Genomic DNA, 12,968 nt, shown 5'->3' with positions numbered 1-12,968 from the left:
GCCGAACCACTGCGCCGAAATAAAACCGGGGCAGCCCAGCGGGGTCTGGGGCCTCGGACCCCGAGCGGCAGAAATGAGCGGTTCTACTCCGCCGATGTGTAAACACCCGCTCCCCGGACGAGCTGTTCGTACTTAGCAGACGTGGCTCCTGTGTCACAAGCTGTGCAGATGCATTCCCATGCAGCCGCCCAGCCCCTGCCACTGAGTTTGCCCGCTGGTCGCTGCAGAACACCCATAAGGCTCAACTCCCACCACGCACCAATAGGTACAACTAAGGCCTGAATCGTTTCTCAGCACGCCGGGTGGACCGCCTGCCTCTCCTCTTTTGCAGGTGGGTTAGAGAGGCGCTGCAGACCATGGCCATGGCACTAAGATGCTTCCGGCATCTGCCTTCCCTCCTCTATCGCTCCTCGTTCGCAGTGATACGGGGGCTGCCGCAGGCTCCTGCGGGCTGCCCAGCCCTGCTCCTGGATGGCTGCAGGCAGTGTGTCCATCAGGTGCTGCTGACCAGACAGCTAGCTACCAAGAAAGGTAATGGGTTTCCTACTGTTTGCAACCCCTTGGTATGTTTCCAGGATTTCCTTTCCTGTCCCCTGTATCTCATGTACCAGTATTGCTCTGACTTAGGCAGAACACAGCTCTGGAGGAGCTGGTTTGCCTCGTGGTGGTGCAGTGCATGGGAAGTATTGACCCTTCCCTTGGGAGAGCTGCTGCTGCTGCACTGGGGCAGTGGGTATCAATCACCAGAGTCAAGGCTGGAGTCAGTGCACACAGCATGACCAACAACTACATTTGATACTTAAGTGCTGGGTTATTTACTCATTAAAAAATACAGTTACTTTGGTTTATCTTAGACTCAATTTTGAATGTAATTGCGCGGGGGTTTAATATCTTATTTCTGCTTTCAAATGCAACAACTTAACTGTTGTCAGAAATAGAACTTAATTTTTCGTGTAATCTGCAGCTAAAGGCAAAGGACAGAGTCAAGCCAAAGTGAATATCAGTGCTGCCCTAGTTGAGGATATTATCAATTTGGAGGAAACCAGTGAAGACATGCAGGCAGTGGTAGAAGCTCTGAAAGAAGATTTAAGCAGAAATCTCAGTGTTAGAACCTCACCAGGTTGGTAACCTTCTTGCATGATGTTCTATTGCTTGTAAACACGGATACCTTTCCTAGTAACAGAGAACTCTGAGTTTTTCCAAATCTGTTTTGTTTTTATGGAGTTATTCACTGGGCACCCAATTACTACAACCATGCTGTCCCCAACTAAAGGCTTTCTTCACCCTGAGCTTGACCAGGAAGAATCCATTTTTGTTAATAGCTTCCTGGAAATAGCTTTTCTAAGTGGGAGATGTCAAAAGTGTCTAACTGAACCGTTTGCAGATGTGATGAAGAAGCAGGTTGTCAGCTAATGGTGCAGTAGGGCAGGAAAAATCCAATTGCCATTAAATTAGCCTTTTGGAAATTGCCATCAGGCTGGTGTCTGGCGTATACAAACTTCTTTTGCTGTTCATCTTTATGTTTAGTGACCTTTACAAGCCTTGTTCATTTAGTGAAGTTTGTGTTCTAAGAAGAAATGTGAATATATTTGACTAAGCTACGGTTACTATAACACTCTGAACATACGTATTTGTAAGTAGTATCAAGTTTCAAGGATAAAATTTAACATTAAACAATGACCAAGTTTGAATCATTCACCACCCCAGCTCTGGCAGGGGAACTTCAGTCTTTAATGGAGTTGGAAAGCATAGCTCAGGCTCTTAACTATTTATTTTAGCCATAGGTATTTTTTTTAATTGCACTGATAAAGTACCTCTTGTCCCATGTGCCTTTTGGCCTGTTAACATTTTGCAGCAGAAACTAGAGAGCAGATTAAGAGTAGCTCAGGGAGAAACTGAATACTTTAAATTAGGCAGTGTACGACACCTCCTCTTGGGACTTGGGGTGGGGGGGGGAAGTGAGAGGATGAAGAGAACGCTGCTAAATTAAAGACAATAGTCTTGATTTCTATAACAACAGTTTGATTTTCTTTATGCTCTGAGAATTAAAAAACAACGATTTCCTTTTAATTCTTAACAATCCTGCTTAGTTTTCCTATTCTAGCAACAAAAACAAACACGAGTTTTGTTTGCATGTTTTTGTGCTTTAGAGCAGCATTGAAATATTTAGGTTGCAAATACCACAGGGGATGCAGGAACACAAACAGCATCTGAAGTCTGAATAAACATGGCTTATTTTCCTTTTGTAACATCTATATTTTGCATAGCACAAGGGAAGTGGGACACTGCACACGTTTTTATTCAGCTTTGCTGTATCACACTGAAACTCCCCTGTGTTTGGTTCTTTTGAGGGGCCCTTGATCACATAATTGTGATGACAAAAGATGGGAAGTTTCCGCTGAACCAGCTGGGGCAGATCTCACTGAAGTCACCGCAGCTCATTGTAGTGAACATGACCAGTTTTCCAGAGGTAAGGACACGTTATCAAAGGCATTGCAAGGAGATAATTACATGGGAACAAACAGGTTGGTGCTGAGCAAAGGGACATTTAGACAAAATCAGTCAAACCTGGCAGGGCTGAGAGCTCTGGCTCTGTGTCGCTTCGCGGCTGACACAAAACAGAAGCGGCATTTTGCTGCTGACTACACGGGTTGAGTGACTCGCTAGCCCTGCCTGGTGCACAGAGCATCTCACATGCAGCAGCACAGGGCCAGACGGGAGTTACACGCTGCCCATCAGGCTGGGGTTGCTCTTGGGGTCATATCCATAAATACCACAGAGTGAGGGGTTTGTTTGGGGGACTGGTTTCCCGTCAGTTGGGTCTACAAGAGGTTGGTTTCAAAGCTGAGCATGTCGGAGACTGGATGCTTGGATTAACTGCCAGGTCTCCCCATTTCCCGTGCTTTTACAGCACCCAGAGCACAAACACACTCCTTAGGTTCACCTGAACTGCACATGTGGAAGCGATGCTGCATCTGCCCTGTTGTATTCATGTCATTTCAGTTCCTTGTGAAGAAGTGGCCATGCACAGAACCAGATGCATGGTTGGAATAGTCTGTGCCAAGAACACCATCCAACTCCTGTAAAACTTGCTTACTTATCACCAGGGGTGGTGACACCCCCTGAGAGCTGCTGATGTAGCCTACAAGCTTGTGAAAAGCCTCCCTGGTAGGACTAAGTTGTGCCCATGCTAAGCGCTGTCACAGAGCACTGCTGAGATTAGTGAGCTCCTCCCTTGGCATTATCTACAGCTCAGAGCCCGAATTAGGTGTTTTTACCCATTCTCTGGGAGATCCGAGTTCCCTTAATTTCCTGCAGGAGCCTTAGTTAGTCTTGCCCCTGAATGAGGCAGCAAATCTAAATCCTGCCTCAGGATCAAGCACTAGTGGTCCCCTGCAGTGGGCTCACACAGGCAGCGCTGGGCAGCTGTGTAGATAGGAGCAGTAAGGAGCGCAAGGTTAGCTATTCATCCCTCTGGAGGTTTGCCAAAGCTTATCTCTATTTATTTTGCAAAGGCTTTCCCCAATTAAGTCAGCAAAGTCTCAGAGGAGGTCAGCGTAAGGCACTTGATGCCTAAGTGTTTCTTAAAGTGCATCCAGCATGTATAATGGCTTTGAAGAATGGAGGCTCCTCATCAGCGAGTGTACCGAGGTCCCTTGGAGTGCTGGGGAAGTCACTCCGTGACTACAGCCTGTGTCCAAGCAGGAGCTCAGGCTGAGAAACGGGCATGTGAGAAATTAAGTACCACAGTGTAGCATTGCCTGTCTAAGCCAAATGACTACTAGAGCTAAGAACTATTTCTCTCAATGCAGTTAGTTTATACCATAGCTGTTCCATGGATAGATTGAACTCTTTAAAGCCATTACAGATAATTTACTTGATGTCATTATTTACAGCATATTGTCAGTACTTCATGCCATTGAAAAGGAAATAAAAATGCCTGAAGAGTCTGGAAAAGAGAATAATCACAAAAGGACTTTCAGGGCCAAATTCTGTTTGCCTGGGAGTTATAAAACCAAACAAGATTATGTTTTTTAAGCATGGCTATTTATTTCATGGGCTGCAAGTTGGTGGAGCAATATTGCAGTATTTTCCCCTTCCTCTCTCTCCTCCAATCTGTATGTTAAACAACACGGCTTTTACTGAGCATTTCCTTCCTACAGAGCAAGCACTGTCCATAGAATAACACATTTACATTCCTAATGTGCTGAGATCATCTCAGTTACGTTTTCTCTGCCCTTGTTGTGTTCTGTAGGACAGCAGTTAGGTCTTACAAAACACCAGCAGAGCATTCATTCCGTTCAGTGATGCCACACGTCGGAGACCTAAGCAGATATGTCAGGCTTTACTTTGTGCCTCAGTTGACAAAAGCTGAACTGATAAATACATAATAACCATAAATACAGTCTCCTGCAGCAGCCTGGAGCTAAAGTTAATGATGGGAAGGAGTATCAGAAATAGCAATGTGCCTTGTAGGAAATAGCACAAGAATACAGACTCACTCGGTGTCGTTACTGACAACGTCAAGAATGAAGCAACCTGGCAGAGCGCTGCTCCTGGCAAAACTCTGATTTAATCATTAAGCCTGTCACTCTGTAAGGGTACACCAGGGCCCTGGGATGGGGAAGGAAGCCTCTTAATCACTTCGCAGCCACTCCACTGCAGCACCCCACCTTTTGAGCAGAGCAGTCAGCCAGTGGTGGTAGAGTCTGGAGAAGTTAATCCTAAGTAACAAGGTGCAAGATAAACATAGCGCTGGGCACAGGCACTATTTCTCAGCCAACTGCTACTGCCCTGATGTAATGTGGTTAGGCTGTAGCGCTGAAGTGGTTAAGTTACTGTGTGATTTCTAGTGGGAAACATTCAACTGGAATTTTTAAGCGCTCAGAATCTTTCATCTCCTTCGCCACAGTCAGGGGACGTCTTGGGATTTTATTGCGGTTTCACTCTGCGTTGCCTCAAACCATTCAAATAGTTTCAAAGAAGCAAAACAGTTTTCTTTTGTTGTTGCTTCCCTTCCCCTCTTCCCCCCTTTGTGCCCCCCTACCCCGATACTGAGCGCAGCCGTAGTTTCCCATTCGGTTTGATCAAAGCTCTCTGCACCAATGTAACTTCCTGATCTTACTGGTAACAGAAGTAAATGTTTCCATGTTCCATGGAGATGGATTGCCAACTATTGACAGAGTTCTGGCATATGGGAGTGATTATTTCCTAATTCCCTTTACCTTTTGATCTGTTTTACAGAGCACAGCTGCAGCTACGAAGGCTATAAGGGAGAGTGGCATGAACCTGAACCCAGAAGTGGATGGGACAATAATTCGGGTGCCAATTCCTAAGTGAGTATTGATGGCTGCCCAAGTTCATCATCATGCAAGATAACACAATGGGTTGCAGTGAGTGCCCTTCAGAGGGGAAGCATGCACGATTGCTGTAATGTCATGATGCAGCTGCTTTCCAAATAGCTGTATTTCAGATTCAGAAAAAAATCTAAGCCCCTAAGAAAATGTCTGGTGGAAGCTCTTCCAAGTGTCTGAGCTCTAAGTCATCATATTTTGGCATCTAATGGTTGGTCTTATTGTTCTTTATCTTCCCCCTGCAGAGGAGACTTGGTCCTAGCTGGCTGCAGCACTTCACAAGAGACAGCCAAAGGCTTTTGAAGCTGTACCGCCTTAAAGCAGGGGCTGCTTTTTTGCTGCCCTGCTGTAAATTCCTTGAATTACACCAGCATAGAGTAGCAGCAGCACTGATGTGAACTAGTAGTGTTAGGGGTGAATAGCACCTTGCTGCAGAAGGCACTAAAATGTGGTGATGAAAGAAAGGAGGAGGAAATTTATAGCTTTGACTGAAGAATCCACTCCCTCTTCTCATGTAATACACATTGTGAAGCTGATGGCTGTGTAGAAGCTTTGGAATAGAGCTGCTAGAAGAGCAGGCTGCTCCTGGCTAGGGTTTGAGCATCACTTCCCTCATCCATCACAGGAGTGTCCCAGCCCTTGGACGAAGCAGGAGGTGCTACTGCATCAGTGCTTCAGTTTGGATCAGGAGAGTGCTTTTGAAGCAATCCTGATGATTCCTGCTTAGTGTGCTTTGGGCTGCAGCACGCTGGGGGCTCTGCCTGTGAACGGGATTCCTTTCACATGAGGTACCTCATCATACTAGAGAGGTACCTTCTGGGAGCTCACCCAGTGCTCCCCCGCTGCACACGTGTTTGGTCCATGCGACCAGGCTGGACCTGCCAGCAGCTCTGCTCCTACTGTGCTGCACAACTGGCCTGCATAGACACAGCCTGGGACAGGGGCAGGTTTGTGTGGTGCAAGGATAACTCACAAGCTCCTGTGGGTGCTCAGACCCTGCGGCCATCTAAATGCCCTGAGCAGGTGTACGTGATCTCCCACCTTGGGGTTACAGAGTGCTGGTCCCATGAAGGGTGAGGACAGCTCCCTACACTGCCTGTGCGTGCAAGCGCCTTGCACGTGCGCTGCGTTTTACAAGCAGGTGACTCCTCAGTCAAGATGAGCCAAGTATTTCTCGTGCTTTACATCTACTTTTAAAATTCTATGGATTTTTTTCCCCTAGCATTTTGATCAGAGAAGTCTAATTGCAGCTTTCCGTTGCTGTTGGTGAGAGGGAATGACATTATCATTCTATTTGCTGATTTTCTTTTCCCCGTGCTCCCTGCCCTTCCCCCATTCCTCAGGAGAGGAGGAGGAGGAGGGCACCATTATCTTCATAATTGCTGAGGCTCCCGGGTTGCTGCACAGTGGTTTGATTGTTAATGGGCACTTGGGTCATCCTTGAATATGAATTGCAGGGGAGGAAACTCCAAAACTGAAAATCCCAATCTTAAAAAATATATTGTTTTTTAAACAAATGCGTATGGTCTGTCCCTACCTTTTGTGGTGCTGCAGAACTAAAATGAGTCTTCTCTCTCCAGGGAGGATGTGCTCCCCTGTTCCTCTGGTGTGTAAGGAGTGCAGGTCCTGGCCCCTTTCCCCCTAGCTGATTGGCAGCCCAATGGGTCCTAAGTTAAAGAGGTTTTTAGCTTGAGAGATGCGTCGTGCAGGTCTGCCCTCGCCGTCCCGTTTGCTCTTTAGTACCACGACTGGGTCTTTCAGAGTTTCAACCACTTACCAAAAAAACCATTCCAACCTTAAAACCTTCTAATGCACAGGGAGGATGGAAATAACCAAATTCTATGAGAGACCTCTCCTTAATACTGTATCTCCAAATTACTGTTTCAAATTTTCCAAGTTTTTCATTTTCCCCACTCTTCTTTACAAAAGAATATAACAGATGCAGAGATTGCCAAAATTATGGCAGGTGTGAAAAATGAGCAAACACATCAGAAATGAAGAGACAATAGAGACGTTATTGTTTCCGCAGAAATCAGTTCTGTCATGAGGGGAGGCACAGTAAAAGTAAAATCAAAGCTGACTTGTCCTTACCTGTTATTAAACACACTTTTTAGTCTGATTTATCAGCTGGACACGTGTCATTTTGCCTTATGCAGATCCAGCTTCAGTGCTTGAGACTGTTTCAACTGCGCATTTTCAAATGGAGTTTACTTTCCAGTATTTATTCTATTAGTTTAGTTTTTGCATTGCAGTTGTAGCAGAAAAAATACACTCGTTCCGCTGGTGTTTACTTCTGCTGCCTGCTAGGATCCCCTCTGCTCCCCAAGGCTTTCGCCTGTTTGTGTTGCTAGCACTGCACAGGCAATATTTATTTGTGTAAAAAGTATTCTCTGAGGGTTTTAAAAGGGCAAAAAAAGAAAAGAAAGAAAAGCAGCCATGGGAACATTCGTATTGGTTGATCTCTTGGCCGAATTTGACCTGACCTTGTGTCTTTTATGGTGGTGCCTCATTTTTAGATTCATCTTTTTTGGACCCATTGTGTTACACTGGATATTGTTTGTAAGTTAGTAATATTTTTACACATGCTTTACTGAAAGCCAGATGACTCTTTTGAAAGTTTAATGACTCATTGTGAGCTTTTTTTTTCTTCCTTTTGCCCTTTAAGAAATATGCAAAGATACCTACTACAGGGAGAAAGGACTCCAAAAATCCCTCTTGCTGGAAAAACCCAGAGCTGTTTCTGAGCTGCGTTGCTCCGGATCGCTCATCGTCAGAAGCCTCTTGCATGCTTTTTGTTGAGCAATATACGTTGCACCCTATGTTTATCTGCAATTATGCATGCAGAGTATTTAGTTAAGCCTACTTTCCTTTAACTGATCCCTCTCTTCACAGGAAATTCCTAGCATTTGAGATACAGAAATTACTCTTACCAGCATAAATGTCTTGCGTTGGAGACGTGACCTGCGTTGTGCTCGCTGTGGGTCTGCTCCTGCCGTATGTGGGGAGAGGAGCATCCAGGGGTTGCAGTGCTTAAACCACTGGTCACTGAGGGAAACAGAAAGAGATGTTACACAAGGGGTAATGGGCATTTCTGAACACCCTGGCTTGTCAGGCACCAGCCTCCGTCCTGATCCTGGCAAGGGAAGAACCATCCCTGGGGGAATGGCAGAGTTTGAGCCCACTGCTCCTTGAACAGCAGGGGAGGACAGAAAGGGCAACAGGCAGGGACTTTGTCCCTGTTCCCCACTTCTGGCACCCTTCCCCAGGCTCACTTTATGCTTTTTTTGGCTTTAAAGAGGAGGTAGGGACAACGGTTACTAGACAGAAAAGAAAACATCTAAGAACAGCTTAAAAGTCCCAGACCTGGGGGCAGGATTAAACAACTGTCCTTAGAAACCATGGGCCTGGCTCGTGTTGATGGATTTGTTAACCAGAAACAGCATCTGCTTGAAAAAGTGTCCGTTTCTGGCATTGTTGGTAGCATTGCTGAGAATTTACACACAGTCTGGCTGGAACATAAAACCCGCTGAGAAACTCCACGGCACTGTGCAGTGATAAAAAGAAATTGGTGTTAATAAAGACAGACAAGGAGGCATGAAAGCTGTGACCCCGTGCCAAGAAGCATAGGAAATCTGGCAGCGTTGCATAAACAAAAACATTTCCTTAAAGGCTCTGCAGCCCCAAGCAGCCGAGTGATACCCTCGGCACAACTCGGAATAGCTGAGCGGGAGCAGGGAAGGCGAATAGCTGTTGGCAAGCTGGGTCTCCCCAGCCCTGCCGCAGCCCAGCTTGCCTCACCACCCAGCAGCAGATGGGGTTTCCAGCTCCCTCCTCCCAAGTTCAGCAGCCAGGATTGACTCCCTACCCCCCTACAGAGCTGCCTGAGAACCTGACCTCCCCCAGACCCCTGTTTGTGAGCCGGCTTTGCTGGTTCCGCCTGTGCTGCGGGACCTCCGGCTGGGGAGATCGAACACGAGAAGCCCTAAAGGCATTGATGTTGGGATGTGGAGGAAACCACAAGTAACCCCACTCACTTCTAATTAGGTGTTTGGTCCAGGCTGGAGCCTGCACTGACCAGAAGCTCCTGCCACATGTGAAATCCACTGGCCATCTCCCCGCTGGAGCAGGATGGGCTGGGGGTGCCCCTGGGTAAGGGCAGGGTGCCTGTGAGGACACTGTGGATGCCAGAGCTGGGTTGCTGCTCTCTACGTCTGTCAGCTTTCCTAGCGATTCCAAATCCCTGTTATTACTCATCACTTCTGGGAAGCCTATTCCCTCTTGCACCATGAAATAAAGATAACTGGCATGAGGCCAGTGCCTCTGCAGACATCTGCTGCGAGCAACCTGGGAAGGTGTCAGCATGTGTGTCACTTGCTGGGCTCAGCGCAAGCTTGAGGAGGGCTGAGGGTCTGATTGTGCCCCAACAGCCCCCCTGGAGCACACCCCCCTGCAGGGGCAGAGCTGCTGCTGCCCCGGGAGCCCTCACCCCACGTTTCCCGAGCTCTGTGCAGGAGGAGTCTTGGCCTCAGTGTTTTGGTGACCCAAGGCTGCTGCAGCCAGTTTCTAAATACTCCAGTGAAATGTTTATTTTGCAGTATCTGTTGCGAGCAGACGGGCGCTCTCTTGCTAGCGAGGCTCAGTGGGAGCACAGGGGTTTCACGCTCGAGGGGTTTCACACTCGAGGCGGTCTGGGAGCTCCAATAGCCATGATATTAATTAAGATATTGTTAAGCACTTGCAGTTGATGTTGACAGTGATCAGCTGGAGGTGCTGGAGCATTACCAGAGCTGAGGCGACGCACCAGCCATTCCCTGTGCCTTATTCAGATGGCCAGACTCCCTCATCACCTTAGTGTGGGATGGGAATTTGGGGGTTTTCTTGTGGCATCACAGCAGTAACTGGCCCCACGTTATGGGGAAGGTGGAGCTGAAGTTCTCCTGGGCTGAGTTACCTGTGGCTAGCCATGTGTAGCATCATCCTCTTGTCAAACCATTGTCTTGGTGGAAAAGCCTGGTCACGATGAGCTGGGCTAAGGTTGAGTGAAACATAAGCTCTGTAGCTTCCAGATACATAATTCAAGCTCTATGGTTTCAGGGAGACAATACCAAGAGTTTCAGGAAGGGACAGAGGTTTCCTCCCAGCTCTGCAGGATTACGCTTTTCAGCTCCATCTCTCAGGTCTGGAGCTGGATTTTCCCTCTTTCCCACAGATGCTTTGGCAGCAGAAAAAAGGGAAGTCTGAACATATCAGCATAAATTTCAAGCACTGCAGTGACAACTGTAAACCAAGTATGATCCAGTCCAAGTCACTCAGCTTAGGGCTGTGCTGGGAACTTTCCATGCTAGGCTCAAGACTTGCTTCACTGGGGTGTGCTGCCTTGGTGATGCTGTGCAGAGGTGGCTCAGGTGGACCCAAGCAGGATAAAAACATGCCCTGAGCTGTTAAGTCCCTCTGCCTTTGCAATACAGAGCAAGCTCTGTGTTAATACAGGTGGTTTTTAGGCATCCCTGTGCTGCAGCAGAGATGATCACTGCTTTTACCCAGCATCAGCTGCAGAAAATGAACCTGGCTGTGCCACACGTGACATTGTTATTCCTTTTGGTGTTCTTTTCCCCCCCTCTTTGCTGCTAGGGTAACCAGAGAGCACAGGGAGAGCCTGGCCAAGCTTGCCAAGCAGTCCACCAACAAGTCCAAAGAGGCCCTGAGAAAGGTGCGAAGCAAAAGCATCAACCAGGTAAAGAAGAGCAAGAACAAAGTGTCTGAAGATACCATCTGGCTGCTGGAAAAGCAGGTAATCGTTTTATAGCTTCTGCCACATCATGATGTTTCACAGCTCTGGTGTGTTTGTGCCAGCCCTTTGCTGACAGATCTCCAGCACTGAGAACCCAGCTGGGGAACGGGTGGTGCAGGGCTGGGTATTTTAAGTCAACAATGGCTGTTGTATTTGCTTTTTCTTTATGAGATTTGGAGCTTCAGTCATAAAGCCAGATTTATGATATGAACCATTGTAAGTTGACACAGAGGGGGAAAAAAAATGTTCCCCCAAAGCTTTCATGCTTACAGGGATTGTTGCACAAAGCAGCTGAACTCGGGGAGCAAAACAACCTACATTGGTAGCTTTACCACCACTTACACAGTGCCTGGCCACTGCAAAACAGCTGGTGTTAACGAGGATTGCTCCAGTTTGTTATTAATGAAAAGGCTAGCGAGATTATCTCTGTTAGGAGGTTTTGGCTCCAATTCAGGAAAATACTTAAGCACATGCCTAATTCCCTAAGAGCAGATGTCACTAAAGTCAATTACTTGGGCATAAACTCAGGCACAAGCCTAAGTGTTTTGCTGAATTGGTGCCTCTGAAGGCAGGCCATTACTTTTTAGCTGTTTGTTTATTAACAGCTAAAGTTAGATACATTGCAAATGCTTTGGGACAGTTCTCTGTGTGCTCACAAAAATAAACATTGATATACCAGAGCATTTGTGCAAGCAGGAAAAATGGCCATGCTATTGTAACTGAATCCTGTGGGGAAGCCGTTCTCCCAGAGCAGACAGATGGTTTCTGCATTTGTGGAGGTATCGTCTCAACTCTAGTTTTCGCTTGTACCCAAATTTTTCGGTGAGGAAAGGTCAGCATCACATAGAGAATGCATCTTAGTCAGTCCTGTAAAACTAGTGCATAACCCCCCCGATGTGCTCCAGCCATTACCTGCACTCACTTAAAAGAGCACATGGACATTTTGGTCCCATTTCCAAGCCTGCCACATCCATCGTGTGTTACCAGGAGTCCTGCTTCCTGGGCAGTGCTTTAACAGGCACCATTTTATTTATTTTTATAAGAAATAAGCAGATCAGTTACTTGATGTGTGAACTGGGCACATACGGAGGCTGCGCTCCTGCTGTTATCTGGTTTGTTCTAACAGTGGAAAGGTTGAAGGACAAGGTAAACCCTCTCTTTTCTGGTGCCAACACCAGCAGGTCTCTATCTCTGCCTCCCCTAAACTCACTTAAGTAAGGACCAAGTCACTTGTGAAGCTCAGCCAGGAGTTGGTGTGTGTCTCTTTTCAAAGCCTTTGACCGGTCCCTGTTCTCACTGGCACAGAGTCACTGAGGGCTGGTGGGACTCAGCCGGGACTTCAGGCATTGTTTGAGGTGATCCAGTCACTCCTATCCCTTTGAGCTCTCACCCAGCACACGACTCTGACTTGCACTGTGTTGCCACAGATCCAGCAAATGGCAGACAGCGCTGCAGCCGAGATGGACAAGCTGCTGGCAGCAAAGACCAAGGAGCTGCTTGGATAAGCACCATCCAGATGGACACACTCCCCCCTCGAGTCAAAGCAGACTGCAATGCACCCCAGTGACCATCCCTGCCCAGAGCAATGGGCAGGGGCAGCCCTGCCAGACCTCCAAAGCAGCTCTGTGCTGCTTGGGTTGTACTGGAGGGAGGGGGGAACTCTCCTCACTGTTCTTCATCCCGGTGGCAACAGAATGGGGGGAACCAAGATTAAAATAAAACAACAGGAAGGAAGAGTAGAGACTGCTGGAAAGGGCTCACACATGGGAGCTGGGGCACAGGAGGAAAACTGCCCTGCTCACCTTGTGCACCAGCCCGTTTGC

The 12,968-nt window shown here is 47.4% G+C and overlaps 1 protein-coding gene across 1 annotated transcript; it reads left to right on the top strand.

The window, feature by feature from the left end:
• The first annotated feature begins 332 nt into the window (after positions 1-332).
• MRRF (mitochondrial ribosome recycling factor) lies at positions 333-12,756 on the top strand. Its single transcript, XM_010016183.1, has 6 exons — positions 333-531; positions 965-1,120; positions 2,352-2,470; positions 5,245-5,336; positions 10,986-11,145; positions 12,573-12,756. The coding sequence occupies exons 1-6, from the start codon at positions 357-359 to the stop codon at positions 12,648-12,650; spliced, it is 780 nt and encodes a 259-aa protein (XP_010014485.1). The 5' UTR covers positions 333-356; the 3' UTR covers positions 12,651-12,756.
• Positions 12,757-12,968: the final 212 nt, after the last annotated feature.

This window comes from Nestor notabilis, unplaced genomic scaffold (assembly GCF_000696875.1).
Source record: "Nestor notabilis isolate BGI_N333 unplaced genomic scaffold, ASM69687v1 scaffold17000, whole genome shotgun sequence".
Lineage (NCBI taxonomy): Eukaryota > Metazoa > Chordata > Aves > Psittaciformes > Psittacidae > Nestor > Nestor notabilis.
The sequence above is the reverse complement of the archived record's forward strand: the minus strand, read 5'-3'. Positions and strand labels throughout refer to the sequence as shown.

What these genes read in the sequence shown, in the direction of transcription:
- MRRF (XM_010016183.1), top strand. Translation starts at nt 357, where the DNA reads ATGGCCATGGCACTAAGATGCTTCCGGCATCTGCCTTCCCTCCTCTAT. An exon ending in ACATGACCAGTTTTCCAGAG is followed by an intron (nt 2,471 to 5,244) that starts GTAAGGACACGT and finishes TCTGTTTTACAG; the next exon opens with AGCACAGCTGCAGCTACGAA. An exon ending in ATTCGGGTGCCAATTCCTAA is followed by an intron (nt 5,337 to 10,985) that starts GTGAGTATTGAT and finishes CTTTGCTGCTAG; the next exon opens with GGTAACCAGAGAGCACAGGG.